We start from the raw sequence: 22,458 nt of genomic DNA, 5'->3' as shown, positions 1-22,458 counted from the left end.
TTTCCCTTAGCATGAAGAACAGTGTGACAATCTCTTGGCATCAGAACAGTACGAATCTCCAAACATTCAACCGAAATAATTTGCTATGCTTTAACTTTCCAAATGTTCTTTACTAGTTGGAGATTTCTTTCCAACCTTGCAAACCAGTTCATCCCAGAGCAGTTCAATAGGTTTTAGGTGCGGGTTCTGGGCAGGCCATTTAATTATGCATAAGTCAAGTCAAGAGGCTTTTATTGTCATTTCTACTATACACAGTGGTACACAGTAAAAACAAGAAAACGTTCCTCCAGAACCCTGGTGCTACACTAAACAACATAGAGCTACAACGCAAAGCTACATAAAGTGCAACCTAGTGCAAACAGTGGATACGAAAAACAGTACAGACAGACGGCACTCGTAACACGAGATGGTGCCGACCAGTAAACCTACTGTATACTCTGAATATACAGTACTGTGCAAAGAGAACTGTAAAAACTATAACTGGGAGTTTGAATGCAATGGCAGAAGACCAAAACACGTTTCACTTCTGTCAGCCAAAAATGGAAAGCTGAGGCTGCAGTGGGAACAAGTTCACCCACACTGGACAGTTGCTAGGCCTAATGTGAATATTCCAGGTTGGCGGAGGTGGTGCAATGGGGTGGGGAAGTCTTTTCTTGGCACACTTTTGCCCTCTCAATTCTAACCTTAACCCAAAAACTTTGCGTCCACATGTTCCTCTTCTAACGGCTACTTCGTAAATAGCTGTTTACAGGAAGCTGAAACCGGGTGGCGTCATAACAACAATTCACCATTTATCTTCCGGGTCTTTGCTGGAAGTGTCCTAATGAAGATCATAATTGCTTACAAGTGCAGTAGGAGTGAAGACAGAACAGGCTGATTAAAAGAGATTTCACAAAAAGTAAAACATGGATTTTTGCTTTCTTTTCGTTGCTATTGTAACCAATATGGTTGCTATGGTGTTCCTAAGTGGATGCTAAGGTATTCCACTGTGTTTCAAGCATGTTAATTATTGGTTGCCATTATAATCCAGGTAGTTGTAGTGTCAAAGGCAAGAGCTATAGAAGCAAATGAATTACAGATAAAAATGAATGATGTCTCAGATCATTACCATATTGTTTTACATTACTAAATGAATGAATGCACAATATTTATTGTCTGTGCAATTGTTTGTACAGGAGACGGATGAGCTCCAGCCCCATCTGGAGTGTGTTACAGGTAACACACGCTCATACAGTTTGGAGTATTTTATTATATATTGGCCAAAGTGGAAATTGTTTAAACTTTTAATGCAATAATTAAAGAAATGTATCTCTAAAACCATTTTGGATTAACTAGTAATTTTGCTTTGGAGTTTGCCCAAGAGTGTCCTAACCTCTTTATCTATGTAAAGCTGATTTGGGACAATGTCCACTGTTGAAAGCACTATACAAATAAAGTTGAATTAAATTGTATGTATAATTGTGTATATGGTAGACCCTATTTTCAGATGTGAAGGTAATTTAATAGAAGCTGAGCTGCTTAATCAAATGCACTCTGTCTATCAACTCCATATACATCTGGTACAAGAATGGACACCCGGTTGGTAACCAGTACAGAAATGAAGGCAGCTACTCCTGTGAACTAAGAGGACATGAGATCTCTTGCTGTTTGTAAGAACCCAGTTTACACTGTTAGAGTAACTCCAGCTGAGATATTTCTTTCCTCTGTCCATAATGAACATGAGGTGATATTCCCCCGAGTCTCCTTCTAATTTAACTTTTAGAAAGAGAAGAGCTTCTTATTGTAATCAGACTTTTAACCAAACTTTTAATTAAACTCAGCAGCTGTGACAGTAGTAGCAGCTATAAACTAAATCAGCTTTAATGCCCAAGTATGACGTTATCTTTTTATCTTTAAATGAAATTTGAAATAAATGAAAAATATAAAAAGTGCATTAGTGAAAGTGTTCTTACTCCTGATCCACCCAAAACCGTTCAAAGACGAAGCAGAAATTGGGATACTTTAAATTACACAGTATGCACTGGTGCCATCTGCAGCAGGTTCTTGAAATCCAGCTAACAAACCTGTGCCTTAACAAAATGTTAACAAAATAATCTTGTATCATTCCAACAGCAATGGTAATAATTTTAGTTTTTGACTAAAACTGAAATCTACTAAGCTTAATCAGGTTTATCTTGATGCGCTTCTTCTTTGTATGTGAATACAGTATTTCTTTAGTGAGAAATATCGCAAGCAACTAAATTTATCCGTAGCGAGGTGGTAGCACAGCGGTTAAGGTCCTAGAGCAAGGCCCTTAAACCCCACCTGCTCAGTTGTAAGTAAATGTAAATGAGACCACCACCAGAAGGCTCTTCTTATTCTAGGACATTTTTTCACTTCTCATTGACATTTCCTTTTTACAGACCATGTCAAACATTTTCATACTTATTGTCATTATGAAGTCATTGTGGACCCTTACAGATCTCTCATACTGCATACTGGTTAAGGTCTGAGCTTTTTTGTGTGTGTGTGTGTGTGTGTGTGTGTGTGTGTGTATGAAAGCCTTGCCATGTTTCTGTCCCCTTCATAGACTTGACTATTCTTGAAATTTGTCTTGCTATGGTTTCTGAACATTTTGGGCTTCTGTCTGTTACACTGTCCCTGTGTTTCTGTAGTTGTTTTTAAGGTTAGAAATTACAGTGAATTATGTTCACTAAAACTGTATAACAAAAATTCATAGTCATTCATAGTTTTATTGATCTTTGGCCATGCCATGAAACTGCAGTAAAAAAAAAACCTGTCCGGTTCTGCCCAAGGCTAAAAGCTGAAGATGTGACTGTCCGGCACTAAAAGCAGCTTCCACAGTTCACATCCTGTCTGAAAACATTACGCATTCATACACGTGCGTTTATTTACTAAAATTTTACATTTTAGGGTATGGTGTCCATACTATTATTTTTTTGTTCAGTAAACGTGCTACTAACAGAACACACTATTACTAAAATTTTAATTTGAATAAATTTGGATTAAATCTGCTCAGTTCTTGGTCTTTTGCTCTGGCTGACTAATAATAATCCTGACTGTGAAAGCTGTCTTTTCAGTGCCTGTTACTTAAATACCCTGCTCTTTCCTCATTTTGGTTTTCAGTTTTCAACTTTCTGTTACTCATTACTCCTATATTATTCCACCCTTATAAAACCTACCTTAGGAAAATCTCATGCTGACATATTCTATGTTGCAAATACAGCTTCATCTCAATATTCAACTTGTATAGTGATCCTACCTGTAATATTCAACAAGAGGATCAGCAACAGCAGCATTCAACGGCCACACTCCCAGTTAGAACCCTATATGTTTTATATTTTTTGTGAACTGAACATATGGCAATAATCACAGATATTTTTCTTACAACCTGTGCTGTGGAGTGTGCATGTATGATTGGGTGAAAGTATGTGGTGGGATGAAAGAGAATCCATTTTTCCTTCCTGTTTTTTAGTTTTTCTTTATCAGCAAGTGAACCGGAATGAAACTCCTACACCATAAATATAATGAATGACATTTTACTCCATCTACTTTTGGCAACTTTTCAACAAAATATACCCAGATCACACTTTATATTTGCTTTCAGGTGGAACTGGGGTTTCCGTACACAAGAAGACAAAATAAAACCTCACACACAAATTAATAAATAAATTCTGTACAGCTGGAAGTGTAAACTGTTTCAAACTGAGTTGTGTTTCTGGTTTTCTTTTTTTTTTTTGTGTATTTCAATTTGTACTTTTTGGCTGTGTGTGTGTGTGTGTGTGTGTGTGTGTGTGTGTGTGTGTGTTTGTTTTCAAAAGTTCAGGATCAGCAAAATTTAGGTTTTCCTCTCGGAGTCTCTTAAAGCAGCAGAAAATCAAGAAGTGACCCAAAGTTTGAGCTTGGATTCAGGAGTGAGCACCATCTGCTGGCGACAAGGTTAAATGCATCACTTACAGTGTGACAGTAATGTGAGTAAAGGACACGTGTCTCTCGTGCTAATAATACACACTTAAACATTCGCTAAAGTCAATCTGCATAGATTCAATAAATAAAATTGTAACGTATGTACTATTGGGTATCAGCATTCTGTAATAAGCCTGCCCTCTAGTGGTGACTCATGTAGTGATGTAGTAGGTCGTTATGCTGCGTATTATTCTTCTGTTAGCATACACAACAAAAATAATATACCTAGGCTGTTTATTACTCGCAAATTTGGAAGTTACATGATCGGAAGTTGACCTTCTGAAATTCTGCATCACCACCTGCACTCTGTGTAACCAGCATGGACACCATGCTCTTCACCATATGCCACTGACAAATGCCCTCAACACTGTACCCTGCACCCTAAACACTGTACCCTATGCTCTAAATACTATACCATATGCCCTAAACATTATACATTATAGCTTGCATCCTAAACACTATACCTATACGGTACATTCCAAAAACAATCCCCTACCCTCTAAACATTATACCCTAAACACTACACTATATGCATTAAACACTACACATTACACCCTAAACAATATGTAGCCTACACTTGAAAGTGTGAAAGTGAACAAAGTTAAAACCCAACTAGAGTACACATGTAAATGCATCACTGACCAACAGTATTTAAACAATCAATCAATTAAATTGTAAACATACATTTCTTAAATAAAAACAATTACTCGTGATATGTAATGCCTTGCTGTCCAGTGTAAAGTCTACCTGAGATGTTCCAATATGCTGTATTTGCTTTTGAAGTTGATCCTTTTGGGGGAAAACAATGTTCTCTGTATGACACTATTTTCTGCAATGGATTGTTTAAATAAAGGACTAGTTATCATCAGCAATATCCATTAGCTAAGTCCGATACAGACTAGCTCATATATGTTTGGTATGAGGAACTGAAAAAATCGAAAATAAAACTACAAATGTCAAATTTCATGAGGTTCAACTCCAGGTCTCGTGGTCTGACTGACTCATATTAATCCTGACTCTGAAAGTTTTCACTCTGGCCCCTGATACTTCAATACCCTTTCCTTTCCTTATTTTAGCTTTCAGTTTTCAACACCCTTTTGATAATTTCCTATTTTTCCGAAATTATTCCACTCTTGCTGGAAATGAGCAAATTGATCATATTCATGTGTTCTAGCACTATCCAGATGCAGTCATGTGACTGTTTTTCTTGTTTTGGGGTGTCGGATATTCTTCCAAAATTCAACTGGTTGTCCATCACCATCTCCATTTACTGCACTTTGGCATTTTATCATGGCGCTGTAATAGAAAGCATTCTAGACTAAACAGGACACATTCAGCAATCGAATTCATTTAAATCGCAGGCCTTATTTTTTAACCTTTTCACATTTAGCAGTCAAAACAAAACTGAAGCTTGACTTTGAAGCCCTTTGAAGGAACTGAGATTGACACACAGCCAAAACAGATTAAATTAAAAAGGACACAAAACTAAAATCAGGACACCGTATATCTTTACTATGAAATAAAGACAAATAGACACTTTTTATAGCATGAAATGAGGCCATTTAGAGTGAGAAATCGGCATTTTTAACACTTAAATATCTCTTATTAAGAAAAGGAAAAAAAAAGAGAGAAGGATATTGTGGTGTAGGAACAATGCTGTGGCAACTTCCTCCTCTCTAGTATCATAAAGAAGCTCATCAACTGCTTACAAGGCCAGTGAGAGTGAAGGAGAAAGACGCTGATTACCGCAGTTACTGTTAATTAAAATAAAAATTTTAAAGAGGAGATTTCTACATTCTACACATAGTGGATCTTTAAATATCATCTGTCTGAAGGCCGATGTCACCGTCTTTTACAGAATGTTGAGAAATATCACCATAGCAGCAATCCTCATGTTACTGACAGGTACAAGTTTTCAAAATTCCAGCTTTTTTTTTTATTGTCACTAATGCAAAAGTTCAGAAAAGCTCTCAACATGTTAATGTTAGGAAGGGTATTTTTCTTTTTGTATTTTTATGGTATGTATGCAGAAGGATATTGTACAGTAAAAGACCAGAGTTCTAGAAACAAAATCAGATCTCGGACCATCCTTTCAAATTTAGAGATATCGAGTCATTGTATATGTGAATTTGATAACGTGCCAATCAATTTGTTCCTTTCTTTGTTAATTTGTTATTGATGAAGTTTGAAACATTCCAGACCTGTTTTTGTTGTAATGTTCATATATTACCCAGTGTATGCGGCTCAGAACAGGAGCAACATCATCGGTTGTTAAAATTGTAGTTACCTGTTTAAGACTCCTTTACGTTTCTGCTTCTGGTGTGTGTGTGTGTGTGTGTGTGTGTTTTGCAGGAATTCAGGCTCATCACAGAGTAACCTTCTCCTCTCATAGTGCCTGTGCTGTTATTGAATCTACAGTAAAAATGTCCTGTAGATTTACAACACCTGATCCCTCCAGCGTCACAAAGAGAGAATGGTATCGTGTCCAGAACCATGAAAAAGAGCCACAAGTTCTTGACACGGATCCAAAATACTCAGGACGAGTGTCTGTAAGCACAGTGACGTCTAACTGTGAGCTGACGCTGAGCAACGTGAGTGTGATCGACTCTGGATTTTACAACTTCAGATTTAAAACACAGAGAAGCGACTGGATTTCAGGCTCATTTGGAGTTCATCTGACAGTCACAGGTAACACACAGACACACACAGTTCATTCTATATGCAGCTTGTATTTCAGGTACGTATGTGCGTATGTAAAATTGTGCTGCATGATGTGAAATGTGTGTAGACTTGCAGGTGAAAGTGGATCCTAAAACTATACGACAGAAAGAAGTGAAATTGGCCTGTAGCTCCACCTGCCCTCTCAGCGCATCACGTTTCTGCTGGTACAGGAATGGTCAATTCAAGAAATGCACAAATGACTCCTCCATTATTCTTGACTCCACCCGTCCATCTAATGTGGGCAGCTACTCCTGTGGAGTGCATGAGATGTCATACCGCTCTCCTTCATTGTGTAAGTATCCGAGTCGGTCAGAGATTAAACACCACAGATTTTACTAAAATCTTTACTGTGATCTTGACTCGGTATTATCTTTTTTTTTGTCAGTCAATACATTTTCAGAGTTCATATACTTCATAATTTCCATTAAAGTGTATTCAGCTAGCTAATTAGCTCACCACGTAAGCCACGAAAACATAGACCTGGGCAATACACTGGAACTTCCACTTGCCCAGTAGGTCACCTTTGTATTATGTATTCAATGTATTACTCAGCAGTCATAGTGTGTATCTCTGTGTGTTTCAGGTGTACTGGGAAAAGAGTGTTGGGGTGTGACTTACACTCTTAATCATGTTTGTACTCTGAAAGGCTCATCGATTAATCTCTTCTGCTCTTATAAAAATCCTGCACGCCACACAGTGACTAAATCTGTGTGGTTCATTAAACAGCAGACTGATGGTGAGCCTGTGGATGTGAGGGAGGACGAGTCATATCAGGGCCGAGTGCAGTACATACAGAGCTCCCAGAATAACTGCGGTCTGAGAATCACTAATCTGAAAGAGACAGACACTCAAACATATAGACTGAGAATCTACAGTGAGGGGCTCATTACACAGGCGAACCCGGGGTCTCTCTGTCTGTCACAGGTAACACTGTGGTGATTAAATATTAAACATCTGTACTGCAGATATATATATATTTCATGGAAAGAATGTGGAAATGAGTTGTCTTTATGCAGATATTTACATCGTACAATTTTCTGTTTTTTATTTCAGGTCTGCGGGTGACAGTGGGATCGACCACAATAGATGGAGAAACAGTAACACTGAGCTGTATGACCACTTGCGCTCTGTCTAACAACCGTGCTTACATCTGGTACAAGAACGGACAGCGTGTGTCTGACTGTAAATCTGCCTCCTGCTCTGTAGCTGCAGTCAGTAGTGCAGTCAGTTACAGCTGTGCTCTTGAAGGCCACGACGGTCTCGAATCTCCTCCAGTGTGTGAGTGTGGATTTTACTCTCTTCAGTCATGGCGAATTTACATTAAATGCACATCCTTAACACACACCACTTGATTCGGGTGTCATTTTTCTTCAATCAGATTCCCCTAAAAACACCAGAGCAGTGGTTCTTTCCTCTGGAGAGCCAGTAGAGGGGGATTTAGTGACTCTGAGCTGTAGCAGCGAGGCAAAACCTCCTGTTCACACCTACTCCTGGTTTAAGCAGAGAGCAACTGCAGACACACTGCTGACAACCGGACAGAATTACAGCATCAGGAACATCAGCTCTCAGCACAGCGGACTCTACTACTGCACCGCTCACAGCCAGATGGGACGGCACAACTCTACACCCGTTCACCTGGATGTGTTGGGTAAAGTTCCTGCTTTTTTTTTTTAAAAAGATTTAACAATTTTGAAATGCTGAAGTATTGAAGTCTTGGACATTGTTTTCCATATATGGAACAGAATAAAACTGATTATAAACCAGAACAGGGTCATTTTCTATACATCACCATTGTTTTTACAGTAACACTTTACACAAGGACTCGTATGGCAGAGACTCCACGTAATCGAATACTAATTTTGAATTAATGCAAAATGCAAGAAAATGAACATCAGCATTTACGGAAAGAGCCTCCATATTAGCAATAGTTCATTTTTGTTTACACTTCTGGTTTTACAGGCTGTGGTTTATTATTATTTATTTATTTTTTCTGCACAAGAGAGACTAAGGAGTAAACGGGCTGTTTATAGCTGTTGTAGTAGAAGTGATAACAGGAACTAACTTGTTTCACGTAGCCGTGGCGTGGAAGCTGCATGCTGTATGGGGAGCTGCTGCACTCATTCCTGCTCTGCTTCTTTCGCTTCTTGCTGCTGCGCTGTGCATTAAGTGAGTGACTAAATTCTTTCATTTTTTTTTCAATGAATCTGTATCATAAACTTAATCCAGTGCGAAGCATTAGCTGAATGAAGCAGGGACAGATTGAAGAGTTGTGTTTCTATGGCATTTGTGTGAATAGGAGGAAGAGAGGAGCAAAGAAAGTGACAGAGATTCAGGTACTTCACTTTATGTTTATCTTCATCAATCTCTACAAAAAGTTCCTATAAAACCACTATTAAACAAATACTAAAGACATTTTCTCTTCATTTCTCTCAGTGTGTTCCAACGTCTGAAGATGACATATACACAGCAATAAACCCAATAAATATGTCCCCGGATTATGACAGTCTACTGGTAATCGTGTGTGTGTGTGTGTGTGTGTGTTAGTTACCATGCACCTTTTTATATCATGTTTGCCATATTCTCATTTACCCTTGTTCCAGATTGTCCAAGACTCTGCTAATGACTCGTATACCCCAATGAAACCTGTGATCAGGCCTTGTGAGCAGGCACAGTGACGGTAAATTTATACGATGCTAATATATACTATACTAATCACCTGGGAAGATTTTTTTTTTCCTGTTTTGCTGAAATAATAAACGCCCTTCCTTTTAGTAAATAGTAAGATTAAGTAAGATTAGCTACTGATATTTTATAAGACAGAAGGACAATTTATCAGGTTTGCACCTCAGTGAGATTTTTCCAGTTCCAGATGTTCCTACGTTTTGCATAGTAATAAGTTTTATAAATAAAATTTAATGATGATGGGTTTTTGTTTGAATAGCAGCTGTGATATTTTTAACAAAACCGCGCCACGTGTGTAACAGGAGACGTGTAGAGATTATCCGTTTAAAATACCAATACTTATTATACAGAACTGACACATTCAGATGGTGGAAACCTGTAACTCTGTCCTCTGAGAGTAAATGTAAAGCCTGTAATTGTATGTTTGTGCACCAGGGTGTTTGTTATAATGTAAAATGTGATTTGTGTGTCGTTTGCAGGACGCGGCTACTCGACTCGGTGAGGAGAAGAACTGGAGAATGGGAACTAAAAGTTGAGTTTGGTTTGTGACTTTTATATTAAGCATCATAACAAACACAGGACGGATGCTCTGAGTGAGTTTTAATATCAGAATTGAGGATTCGAGTTAAACAGCTTTTAGATCACAAACTAATTTCTGTCTTATTTAATTGTCATTCATTTATATTACTTTTTTTTATTTAGTCTGTTAAACTGTCTTTCTGTACATTTCACATATTACACACACACACACACACACACACAGTACATATACTGTATACTGTGTAGCAGCCTAGAGGTGTGCGATATTGACATAATTTTTTCTTTTTTGTGTAATGGTCAGTTCACAACAGTGCAGAGATTAATATTTTCCAAATGCATAAATTATACTGATATTTGAGATTATAAAAAAAAGAGAAGATACTTTAAATGTGAAATTAATACCACCAGTGGCTTGTTGGTGAAATAGAGCAAAAACAGGCAATGTGGTGTCTAAAATTTCCCACACATTGATTTGGATGAATAAAGTTCTATCTATCTATCTATCTATCTATCTATCTATCTATCTATCTATCTATCTATCTATCTATCTATCTATCTAAAATTTAAGTCTTTTGATATTAACATCTTGTTTATTGAACTGTTGTAAAAAAACTATCACAATTGTAATCATGCTGCTTTTGAGAGATAAAAACGACACTGTGTGATAATGATTAACTATATGAAATGATATAAATGTACACATTCTGCCCACAAATCTTGAATTTTGTGATCATTCTAAAGATGCACACGCACACTAGTCTAACCTACTAGACTTCAATGTCAAAACGCACATTGTTAAAAAAACAATTGCGATTATCGTAGACTATATATATCGGACAAACCCTTCACATGGTCACGTTGTTTATATAGTATTCTGTGTTAGTGTTAACACCAATGTGTAACAAATCACTGATTAATTCATTCGCCTTGGTTCAATTTACCAAATTCCTTTTTTCTGTCATTTTACCTGTATAGCTAAACATCTGTAAGTGTTGTTTTTATGTGTTTTGTACTGAAGTGAAAAGCTGGCTAACAATGACAAAAACTGATAATGATACCAACCTCCATGAAGGTTAACTTTTACTTTGCTTGATTTGTTACTGTCAAATTGTACTGTCCTGTTACTGTTTTTAAGAATGAACAATAAACCTCTGAGGACAGAATACTGAACATCAAGTTTGTATTTAGTCCTGTAACAACTGTTGTCCTAAAACATGTAAGTGACATGAAGCTCTGCAGCTCTGAGAATGGATGATCTTGAACCTAAACCCAGAAAGTATGGAATACTACTTATTTTAAACCACGGAAGCGCCTTTTAATTGTTTGAACTTTCTTAAACCACAATCAATATTTAGAAGAAGACTTTATATAAATGTAAAGAGTTGGACTAAATTATTAGTAATTCGGTTGTTAATGTTTGATTTGGTCAGTGGAGGGCAGCAAAGCCTTCTATGCTGGCCTAAACACTATCAGAAGCACTGACCTACATTTACAATATAAATTCTACTATTTGTTCTATGAAATTTTATTAATTTATTCCCAACAGTTTTTTCTCTTCATTTCGTAGCGTTTCTCTTGGCTGCACTGCTCCAGTACGTGTATGTGTATGTTAAATTTTCTTTTCGATTAAAATTTCAGCCTCTATGTTCTGCCATGTCAATCTAATCTGCCCAGGGCCTTCAAAGTCAGTCCTGCTGGCCTTTTTACCTTAGAGAATAGGTTTGTTCTCCACTTCCAGACCAGTGAATACGAGCGGTAACACTGGCTTACAGCCTCTGAGGAGCGGTGCAAATTATGAGTCTGTATCTTTGGTGAGTAGGATATATTTTAGTTAAATGTTTTATGTTTTTGTCATGTTATTAGACAAATGTTGATTCTAAACTGCTCCAGGTGATGTAGGTGGCACAGATGCTGTTGAAGTGTAGCGGTTTGGAGCTTGCTTTAGTAAAATGGTATTCACCCTCCATATGTAAAATGCCTCTCTCTCTGTAATGCCACGCGTTGCTATATTGCGTTTTTGTATAGTATTGATGGTTTCTATAATTGGAGGTGATAGTGGTGGTATTAAGAGGTGGATTAAGTCGGGTAAGTTCCCACTGAAGGCCCAGGTACCAAATGCTATGCATTGTCTATTAAAACGAAAAAAAAACAAAGTGGTGCCTCGTTGCCTATGGCATAAGGAAAAAGACATTAGGAACATGCCCACTGAGTTTCTTTTTAATACGCCTCTGGTAACATTGTCTAATGGGTGCTCACCTTATGGCACAATGGACAGAGACACTGCGGTACAAGTATCAAGTCGATTGGATGAACAATTGCGTAGTTATAAACATTTTGTTCTGCTTTGTTTAGCGAGTTTACCAAGTGGAAAATCTATGCATTTTTTTTTTTACCAAAGATTGAGCTCATAGACACTTCCACCAAGTTTGGTAAAGAAATCTCATTCCGTTCATGAGTTATAGCCATTTTTGTCGAAGTGACCCATCTACTTTGAACATTTTGGTGATCCTTTGAACAGTAAATAGTAAGTGAAATGTTTGTTTTTTGATGATTATTGATAAGCACTGTCCAAAATGATGAATGAAGGATTTGATAGACATCAGTGGTTCTTGAGGCTCAGCAGGAGGAGATCAATCAAATAAAAGGAAAATTGAGTGTATCTTTGAAAAATCGTGCAAAAAAACAATAATTTATACACTTGAAAAACACAATATTTTTAATGAAAAATCAAACTCTGTAGAGCAAATACGTCAATAGGCATTTTCTATACCAAAAATGTGTGAAATGAAGTTTTTTTGACTATAGCGCCCCCCTTTGGCCAACATAATGAGCATTTGCTAATCTCAAATTTCTATTAGGAATATTGTCAAGCAAGTATTTTGGTTTAGAACAATATTGTATTTTTTCTTCACCCGCCCACTGCACTGCGTGTATATATAAATAAATATGCAATATGCAGTGGTCCCCTGGAACTCGTGGGAATTAGGTTCTAAGACCCAGCCAAAATTATCAAAATTAAAAGAAATAAAAACTTTAAATTATCAGTCTGAGTGTGATGAATCTGTATAATATAAAAAAGTTTCACTTTTTATATTGAATTACTACATAAAAAGGCTTGCTTTGATTTATTTATAGTAGATGGTATGTGATAGTTTTGGTCATAAATGAATTGAATGACATTGGTGAGTGATGATAGAGGTGCTTTTGAAGGATGTCGAATGTGTCAATATTTAAAGGGATGCTAGTAGTGATTATTAAATGGAGATTGCCTACTCTCAACTATATCCAAGTTAAATTTGTCTATTATTGTCCTGTGAGAAATCTAAAAAAAATTGCGGCTGAAATGTGAGTGGTGCACTCTTGTTCAGCAGATTTTGTGTGTGTGTGTGTTTGTTTATACAGTGTATGCAGACCCAGAGTTCTGGCAGCTGGGGCTGTTCCCTAGTCGAGGAGAGAACGTAGCGTGTCTGATTCCAGCGTGCTCCCTTCAGTGCTTCACTGAGTGTAGTAGAGTCTCAGCTCCTCATCAGGAGAACATAAACCGGAGCGCTGGACGTTTTGAACGCTTTACATCTCGCTTACATTTATACTTACACGAGGACCTTTCAGATGGGATTGTAACTGATTGTCACCTGCAGTCTGATTTCTCAAATTCGTTTGATTGTTTCTGAGCAACTCCCACTTCAATATATTTTTATATATCATACATTATGTATATTTTATGGTTATGTGCATTTTAAAGCAAATGGGTGTGTGGTGAACACACTGTTCACTCATGTAACATTGCAAAACTGTGTGTGAGTGACTTTTCAGCAACACTCTGTTCCAGTACAGTGTATCACACTTTATTATCTGCCTGTCCTGGTGTACAATCTCTCTCTCTCTCTCGCTCTCTGTCTCTGTCTATCTTTCATTCTCTCTCTCCCACCCACTGTTCCTAAGACAGTAGAGTTACCTGTTTCTCCTGTGAAAAGTAGCAGGTCTGGTGCAGCTTTTTAACTATGTATTTTTGTGCCTGTTTTTTTTTACTGAGTCAGATCCTAAACATTGTCTCACTACTGGACACTTGCAGAGCCAGAAGAAGAAGAAGAGCTGATCAACCATAATATGCCTTCTCTCCAGACATTAATATCAAATCAAACATCCCTCGTTATTTTAAAGCGTTAAATTGCACTAAGTTCTCCGTCCAACGCTGAAGTGGAAGTGCTTGTTTTCATCTCCTCCATCTAATAAATGTATTGGAATGTAGGCAAGGGCATGTACGATAACAGAACTGATAGATGATCATTTGCTCACTTGTTAGGACTTTAAACATTTATCCTGTTCATGAGCTAGTTTTATGATAAACTGGCTCAAGCAACCTTGGGTGCAGTGGCTTCTCTGTAATTGACGGTGATAGAACAGTTCAAGACTGTCGGAGCACAACCACGCGCACGTCAGTATTATTGTTTCATGCTCCGGCTCTGCCTAATGTTCTGGATTAATGCAAACACACATACTTTGTGAACGTGATTTTTGGAAAAACTGCAACTAATCAAATGTTCAGTGAATTTTTCGTTTCTTTCGGGTTTGGGGTGTGTGTTTTTTTTTTTTTACAAACATTTACTGTTCTATAAATTACATATATAAAATAAACACTGATCTTACAGAACACACCCTTATCCAGAGTGACTTACAAGTGAGCAGGAGACGCTTAAGGACCCAACAGTGGTAATTTGGTGGTGGTGGGATTTGAACTTGTGACCCGCCGATTCAAAGTCGAATGCCTTACCCGCTGAGCTACCACCACCCTAGTGGCAAAGTGCCACGAGTGCTGAATTTCCTGAGCATTTAATTAAACATTTAGACACATAAACATACCTTTAGTGTTCAAGTTTTCAACAGGAACATGCTTAACCTTTTAGAGCACCACAAACCTCCTATACACACATGAACACTGCTGAGGAACAGGCAGCAGTCCAAATGGGTCTTGAAATGTGTGGTGTCCCAATGATTGACAAATGATTTGGGTTTTATTTTAGAGGATTAGGCCTGCCCAGAAAGGGGGTGCTTCACGCAGGACTTGGTGGCTCAGTGGTAAGAGCCCTGCCTCTCATGTCTGAGGTTCTCGGTTTGAATCCGACCTTGTCTCTGCGCCCTGTCTGTCTGTCTGTGTTTGTAAAAGGTAAGTAATTAGCAGAGTCAGAAGTGTGAAAGAGGTAAGTAATTGAGGTGCAAGGAGATGTAGGTGTGAGGAGGAGGAAGAGTGGGTGGTGTAAGGGAGGTGGTGATAGGGAGGGGGTGGTGTAAGAGTAGTGGGATAGGAAAGGTAGGGGTGGTGTGAGGTTGAGGACAGGGTGGTGTAAGAGTAGAGGGAGGTGTGAGGGTTAAGGAGGAGGTGGTGTAAGAGTAGAAGGGAGAGAGGTGTGAAGGTTGAGGAGGGGTGGTGTAAGAGTAGAAGGCGTGTGAGGGTTGAGGAGGGGCGGTGTAAGAGTAGAAGGCAAGAGAGGTATGAGGAGGGGTGGTGTAAGAGTAGAAGGCAAGAGAGGTGTGAGGAGGGGTGGTGTAAGAGTAGAAGGCAAGAGGTGTGAGTAGGGAGGCCTGAGGTGGGAGGCCTGAGGTGGGGAGGGAGTAAGAGTAGCTAGGTGGGGGTGGAAGGTCCTGTCCTCAGAATAAGGGGCATGAAGAGGAGGACAGGAGGTAGGAGAGAGAGGAAAAGGTGGTGGGAGGAGGTAGGAGAGAGAGGAAAAGGTGGTGGGAGGAGGTAGAGAGAGAGGAAAAGGTGGTGGGAGGAGGTAGGAGAGAGAGAGGAAAAGGTGGTGGGAGGAGGTAGAGTAGAGAGAGGAAAAAGGTGGTGGGAGGAGGTAGGAGTAGAGAGAGGAAAAAGGTGGTGGGAGGAGGTAGGAGTAGAGAGGAAAAGGTGGTGGAGGAGGTAGGAGAGAGAGGAAAAGGTGGTGGAGGAGGTAGGAGTAGAGAGAGGAAAAAGGTGGGGAGGACTCTTCTCAAATTATTTTATATTTGAGGCTCCAATAAATCCTTCATACCCAGGTCCTGTCTTCCCCCTTTACCAACTCAGGCCAGGACCCCTACCTGTCACCTACTCCACCCCTTCTCAACCCTCACACCACCCTCACACCACCCTCCTCCTCCCTACTCTTACTTATTCTGAGGACAGGACCCCTACCCCTCACCCTCACCTCACCTACTCTTTCTCCTTCCCATCACCTATCCACTCTTCCAGGTGCTGTCCTCCCACCTGCCCTCTACACCCAGCTAATCTTACTCTATCCCCTCCTCCTCTGGGTCCTGTCCTCCCCTCTTACCAACTCAGGCCTCCTTATTCTGAGGACAGGACCCTTACCTGTCACCCCACCTGTCACCTACTCCACCCCTTCTCAACTCTTACACCACCCCTCCTCCCTCACCCGCTACTCTTACTTATTCTGAGGACAGGACCCCTACCCCTGCCTGTCACCTACACCACCCCTACCCAGCTACTCCTACTCTATCCCCTCCTCCTCTGGGTCCTGTCCTCTCACCAACTCAGGCCTCCTTATTCTGAGGACAGGACCCTTACCTGTCACCTACTCCACCCCTCTTCAACCCTCACACCACCCCTCATTCCTCCCTCGCCCACTACTCTTTCACTACCCCTCCCTATCCTGCTACTTACACACCTCCCTACTCCAACCAGCTACTCTTACACCACTGACATCTCCTGGCCCCTCACCTACTTACCTCTTTCCCAGTCCTGTCATATACTCTGCTAATTACTTACTCTACTTTTTACTTACCTTTTACACAAATAGACAGACAGAAACAGCACAGAAACGAGGTCGGATTCAAACCGAGAACCTCAGACATGAGAGGCAAGGCTCTTACCACTGAGCCACCAAGTCCTGTGTGGAGCACCTCATTCCTGGGCAGGCCTTATCTTCTAAAATAAAACTCCAGCCTTTCTTTAAACACCCAAATCGTTTGTTAATCGTTGGGACACCACATATTCCAAGACACATTTAGACTACTACCTGCTCCTCAGGAGTGTTCATGTGTGTATGGGAGGTTTGTGGTGCTCTAAACAGTTAAGCGTGTTCCTGTTGAACACTTAAACAATAAAGGTAGGTTAAGGTGTCAAAATAAATGTTTAATTAACTGCTCAGGAAATTTAGCACTTCGCCACTGGGGAGGTGGTAGCTCAGCGGTTTAGGCATTGGACTTTGAATCGGAACGTTACAAGTTCAAATCCCACCATCACCAACCTGCCACTGTTGGGCTTTTAAACCTCTCCTGCTCAGTTGTAAGTTGCTCTGGAGAAGGGTGTGTTCTGTAAGATCACTGTGTGTGTATATATACAGACTCTGCTCCTCCAAAAGTTTGTTTAAAAAATTTTTTTTGAGATTTTAAAAAGAAACGTAATATTCACTAAACAATTAAATAGTTTCATATTTTCTAAAGCCCGATCACCGTATATAAATTTCAAAAAACACATTTATGCAGTATCTATGTTTAAATTAATCCGGAACATTACGCAGAGCTGAACTAATAATTACAGAGAAGCCACTGCAAGGCTGCGTGGGCCAGTTTATCATAAAACTAGCTCGCGAACAGGCTAAATGTTTAAAGTCCCAACAAGCGAGCAAATAATCATCTATAAGTTCTGTTATCGTACACGCCCTCACCTACATTCCCATCCATTTATTATACGAAGGAGATGAAAACGAGCACTTGAGGCTGGAGAGCACTTCCACGTCAGCATGGACGAAGAAATTAGCGCAATTTGACGCTTTAAAATAACGAGGAACTTTTTATTTGATAATATCTTGAGAGAAGGCATACTCTGGGTGATTAGCTCTTCTTCTTCTTGCTCTGCAAGTGTCCAGTAGTGAGACAATGTTTAGGATCTGACTCAGTAAAAGACCTGCTGCCTTTCACAGGAGAAACCGGTAACTCTACTGTCTTAGGACAGTGGGTGGGAGGGAGGGAGGGAGAGAATGAAAGATAGACAGAGAGTGAGTAAAAGAGAGAGGGGGAGAGAGAGATTGTACACTGGAACAGGAAGATAATAAAAGTGTGATACACTGTACTGGAACAGGGTGCAAAAGCTTAAAAGTCATTACAACTGGACACACACACACACACACACACAGTTTTGCATTAGTACATGAGTGAACAGTGTGTAAGGGAGCTTTCACCACAAACAGATATGCTTTAAAATGCATATGAATAATAAAATATACATAATGTATGATATATAGAAATATATTAAAGTGGGAGTTGATCTGAAACAATCGGATGAATTTGAGAAATCAGACTGAAGGTGACAATCAGTTACACAAGGACCTTTCAGATGGAATTGTAAGTGTAAATCTGTGAGATGTAAAGCGTTCAAAATGTCCAGCAGGTGAGATCTCCTCCTCCCGCTTCCGATTCACTTTCTCTCTTCGACCAGGAAACAGTCTGCATACACTGTGTAAACACACCTAAGTCTATTTATTTTTATAACACACAAACACACACACTTAACTCCACAGGAACAACAAAACCTGAAAGAAAAAAAAATCCATATACATTAGGACAGGACACCACCAGTCCTGATCTAAGAACATTTATTTTACCAGCTGCAAACCTCTGTTCCTCACAAAATCCCTCATATTTTGTACCATTCTTTCTCTTAGAAATGAGTCCTCTGCAGCTTTGCACTGCTCACACACTGGCTTTGTTGCTAAGTGTCCCTTTGCAATGTGGGCTTGGAAACGTTTGACAGAATTCACTTTATTCGGTTGCATGGCCTTTTCACAACTATCCTTGATTTGGTCTCTGAAAACAGACAACATATATATATACATACACATGCAATTCATTATTTTACTCAAAACATCCACACAGCATGATGCTGCCTTCGCCATAATTGACTGTAGGAATGGCATTGGAGATGAAGGCTTGCCATTCAGGTCAAAAAGTTCAATCTTTATTTCATCAGGCCAAAGAATTTTGTTCAGGTGCCTTCTGGCAAACACCAGTCATGCTGTCATGTGCCTTTTACTGAGGAGTGATTCCATCTTGTCACTCTACCACACAGTTTTGATTGGTGGAGTGCTGCATAGATGGTTGTTCTTCTGGAAGGTTCTTTTCTCTCCACAGAGAAACCCTGGAGCGTTTTCAGTGACCATCAAGTTCTTGGTCACCTCCCTGAATAAGAACCTTCTCCCCTGCTATAGGAAGTGTCCTAGTGGTTCCAAACTTTTATTTACAGATGATGGAGGCCACTGTGCTCAATGCTGCAGTACAGATGTTTCTGTACCTTTTCTGTGCTTCGATACGATCCTGTCTCGGGGGTGTACGGACAATTCCTTGAACAGACTGTAAGGCTGTGTGGGGGGAGTTTATTTTTCTATTTCTCCTGAGTAAAAGACAGACACAGTGACAGAAGAAATGACAATCTGAAGCTGGGTTTGAACCCTCACTGAGGCCTACGGACCAGACCACAGCCTAACCCACTGAGCCACCAGTGAGGACGGAGTGTCTTTTCGGGGGAGTTTATCTTTCTATTTGTACCGAGCCCAAGAAGGACACAGCGACCACAAAAAAGACATCACCTCAAGCAGGGTTTGAACCCTCACTGAGGCCTATAGACCAGACCACGTCTTAAACCACTGAGCCAACAGGGGTTTAGCTTTTGTTTTATTCCCCTTCCAGCAGAGAAAAATGATTGCTCAAGAAAGACACAAACATCACCAGAAGTACACATACAAACCGGGATCTGAACCACATCTATCTATCACCATTAGAGGGGTCCAGGCCTTAGCCCACTGAGTCTACCTGCTGCCACAATGACTATAAAGTGACAAGACTTGAACTTGGAGGGCTTTAAAGTGACAGGCAGGTGTCCCAAAGACACACAGATATAAGTACACACAATTTGTTACATTGTGGTGGCCAAGTACTCGGATGCTGGACTCACAGATACACTCTAATCAATAACAGAAGCCAGAACTTTATGTCACAGTCACACAAAGATGGAAGTCTATAAGATGAAACACCTGACTTGCAGAAACTGATGTTTAATAAAAGCCTACTTCATACTTCGTTTGTTTTAGTTTTCAAATAGATTGTGCTGGTTTTTGTGCTGGCAATTGAAGCCTACAAATACAATCAAATTCAACTGTTCTTTCTGTTTAGTACTTTGTCTCTCACTTCCACTGTTACTCTGGTTATAAAGTTTATATTTAGCACTATATTTTTAAATCCAATAGATAGTATGACAATGTATAGTCTATATTGCTTCAGTAGGGGGAAAAATATTGTCCATATCAGATAGAAACACCCCCCCACCCCGCCCCCCATTTTAATGTATCCATTTATTTTACTTTTTTTTTATTATTTCATCTAGGTAGAATGTTTTAGTAAATGTTGTTTGTTATTACTTGTGACAGACAGAAACAGAGTGAGGTTTAAAGTGAATTCTTACACGAAGCACGAAAGACACGTGACCTACACTGAGCCCACAGTCACACTGTAATTGATGCATTTCCAATGATCACCAGCAGAGGCCGGTCATTCCTAAACTTGAGCACAACCTCGTACTCTTGCGGGTCACTTTTTGGTTTCTCGCTATTTTAAATAAAACTCAGAGTAGAGATTTACACTGTGTTAATCCTGAAATCCCGGAAAACACACAAAAAAGACATTGTATACACAATTTAAAAGAATACTATACAATGAGTCCTGACCAGCAAGGACATAACCACAGTTTTAACAGCTCTCAGTCACACATAGCACAGCAGCAAAAATGTGTGAAAACCAAAATAAAAAGAGCTAAGTGGGTGCAGTCCACACTTCAGGATTTATACAATTAAAAGACCAAATAAACTCATACAGATAAAGAAGGTGCAGCATGTTGGTGCATTTGACACCAGTTGCAATAATTTATTTTGTGTTTCAATTTAAAACTTTTTTCCCTCTTTTCAACATTTTTGTCATGTGATGTTTCATCATCATCATCATATACAGAAACCAGTACTGCCAGAAAACAACAGTTTTGTTTATAAACCAATAAAAATTCAGTGAAAATCTCAGTTAAATAAATGTTCTGTGAAGGTGAATTGTAAGGAAAATGCCTGGTAGTGAATATAATTTTTGTATAAGAGCTGCCAAAATCAGACTAAGAAAGATGTCATCATGAGCATTTATAGTCAATATGACTAACAGCTGATAAAAAAAATCAATATGTTTATATATTGTATTTGACATGAATTTAATTTTGCACTAATCCACGACACTACAACCTGGTTTCACTGAAACCGGGCATATAACGTAAATTTTTCTAGCTGATAATAACAGCCATAATGTTTAATTTATATACATTCAGGCCACAGAATAACGTTTTACTTTATTCCCCAGTGGTTAACTTACCGCTGTGAGATGCTGTGAGAAGAACCTACAGTAAAGCAAGAGAGAACATTGTAAGCACCAAGAAAAGCTTAACAGATATTGTTATTTTTAAAATAAGGCTTAAAATATGGTCTCACAGTACAGTACACTTAACACTTAACACAGAACACTTAACATGAGAACACTTAACATAGCATGAGAACACTTAACATAGCATGAGAACACTTAACGCAGTACACAGAACATTTAACACAGAACACTTGACACAGTACACTTAACACAGTACACTTAACACAGTACATTTAACACAGTACATTTAACACTTAACACAGTACACTTAACACAGTACACTTAACACAGTACACAGTACATTTAACACTTAACACAGTACATTTAACACTTAACACAGTACACTTAACACAGTACATTTAACACAGTACACTTAACAGTACACTTAACACAGTACATTTAACACTTAACACAGTACACTTAACACTTAACACAGTACATTTAACACAATACACTACACTTAACACAATACACTACACTTAACACAGTACACTTAACACAGTACACAGTACACTTAACACATTACACAGTACACTTAACACAGTACACTACACTTAACACAGTACACAGTACACTTAACACATTACACAGTACACTTAACACAGTACACTACACTTAACACAGTACACAGTACATTTAACACAGTACACAGTACACTTAACACAATACACAGTACACTTAACACAGTACACTTAACACAGTACACTTAACACTTAGCACAGTACATTTAACACAAACGTCTGTTCATTTCTTTTTCAAATTTGGACATTTTAAAACTTACCACTGAATCCACAGAGATGAGAGAACTCAAAGATAGGACCAGCGCGCGAGGAAATTCACAGCCGGTCGTTGCGATTTCGCTGATGGCATTATTTTCACAATAAAAGTCTCAACACTGTACTATATTGTGAAATATATCACAGTTAATGCCTGTGAAATGCAAAACATGTAAGCTACTGTGAAATATTACTGTTACATCCGGATATTTTGACAGTATATTATATATATATATATATATATATATATATATATATATATATATATATATATATATATATATATATATATATATATATATAAAAGCTAAAAACAGGAAGGAAACCAGAGTCT

At 38.9% G+C, this 22,458-nt stretch overlaps 2 protein-coding genes across 2 annotated transcripts in view; one reads left to right on the top strand and one right to left on the bottom strand.

The window, feature by feature from the left end:
- gde1 (glycerophosphodiester phosphodiesterase 1) overlaps positions 1 to 22,197 on the bottom strand; it is a 29,486-nt gene extending 7,289 nt beyond the window's left edge. The window contains exons 1-2 of the mRNA XM_046840718.1: positions 22,130 to 22,197; positions 21,301 to 21,325 (exon numbers count right to left, since the gene is read on the bottom strand). The gene's annotated coding sequence lies outside the window, so the exon portion shown is untranslated. The remainder of the gene's footprint in view (positions 1 to 21,300; positions 21,326 to 22,129) is intronic.
- On the top strand, positions 5,669 to 11,079 carry LOC124380041 (B-cell receptor CD22-like). Its single transcript, XM_046840719.1, has 11 exons — positions 5,669 to 5,871; positions 6,319 to 6,654; positions 6,755 to 6,979; positions 7,271 to 7,611; positions 7,741 to 7,965; positions 8,066 to 8,335; positions 8,763 to 8,853; positions 8,984 to 9,020; positions 9,121 to 9,198; positions 9,288 to 9,364; positions 9,849 to 11,079. Exons 5-10 carry the CDS (start codon positions 7,800 to 7,802, stop codon positions 9,360 to 9,362), a joined length of 717 nt encoding a protein of 238 aa, XP_046696675.1. The 5' UTR covers positions 5,669 to 5,871; positions 6,319 to 6,654; positions 6,755 to 6,979; positions 7,271 to 7,611; positions 7,741 to 7,799; the 3' UTR covers positions 9,363 to 9,364; positions 9,849 to 11,079.
- Positions 22,198 to 22,458: the final 261 nt, after the last annotated feature.

Source organism: Silurus meridionalis, chromosome 26 (assembly GCF_014805685.1).
Source record: "Silurus meridionalis isolate SWU-2019-XX chromosome 26, ASM1480568v1, whole genome shotgun sequence".
Lineage (NCBI taxonomy): Eukaryota > Metazoa > Chordata > Actinopteri > Siluriformes > Siluridae > Silurus > Silurus meridionalis.
This window is presented reverse-complemented; position numbering and strand designations above follow the sequence as displayed.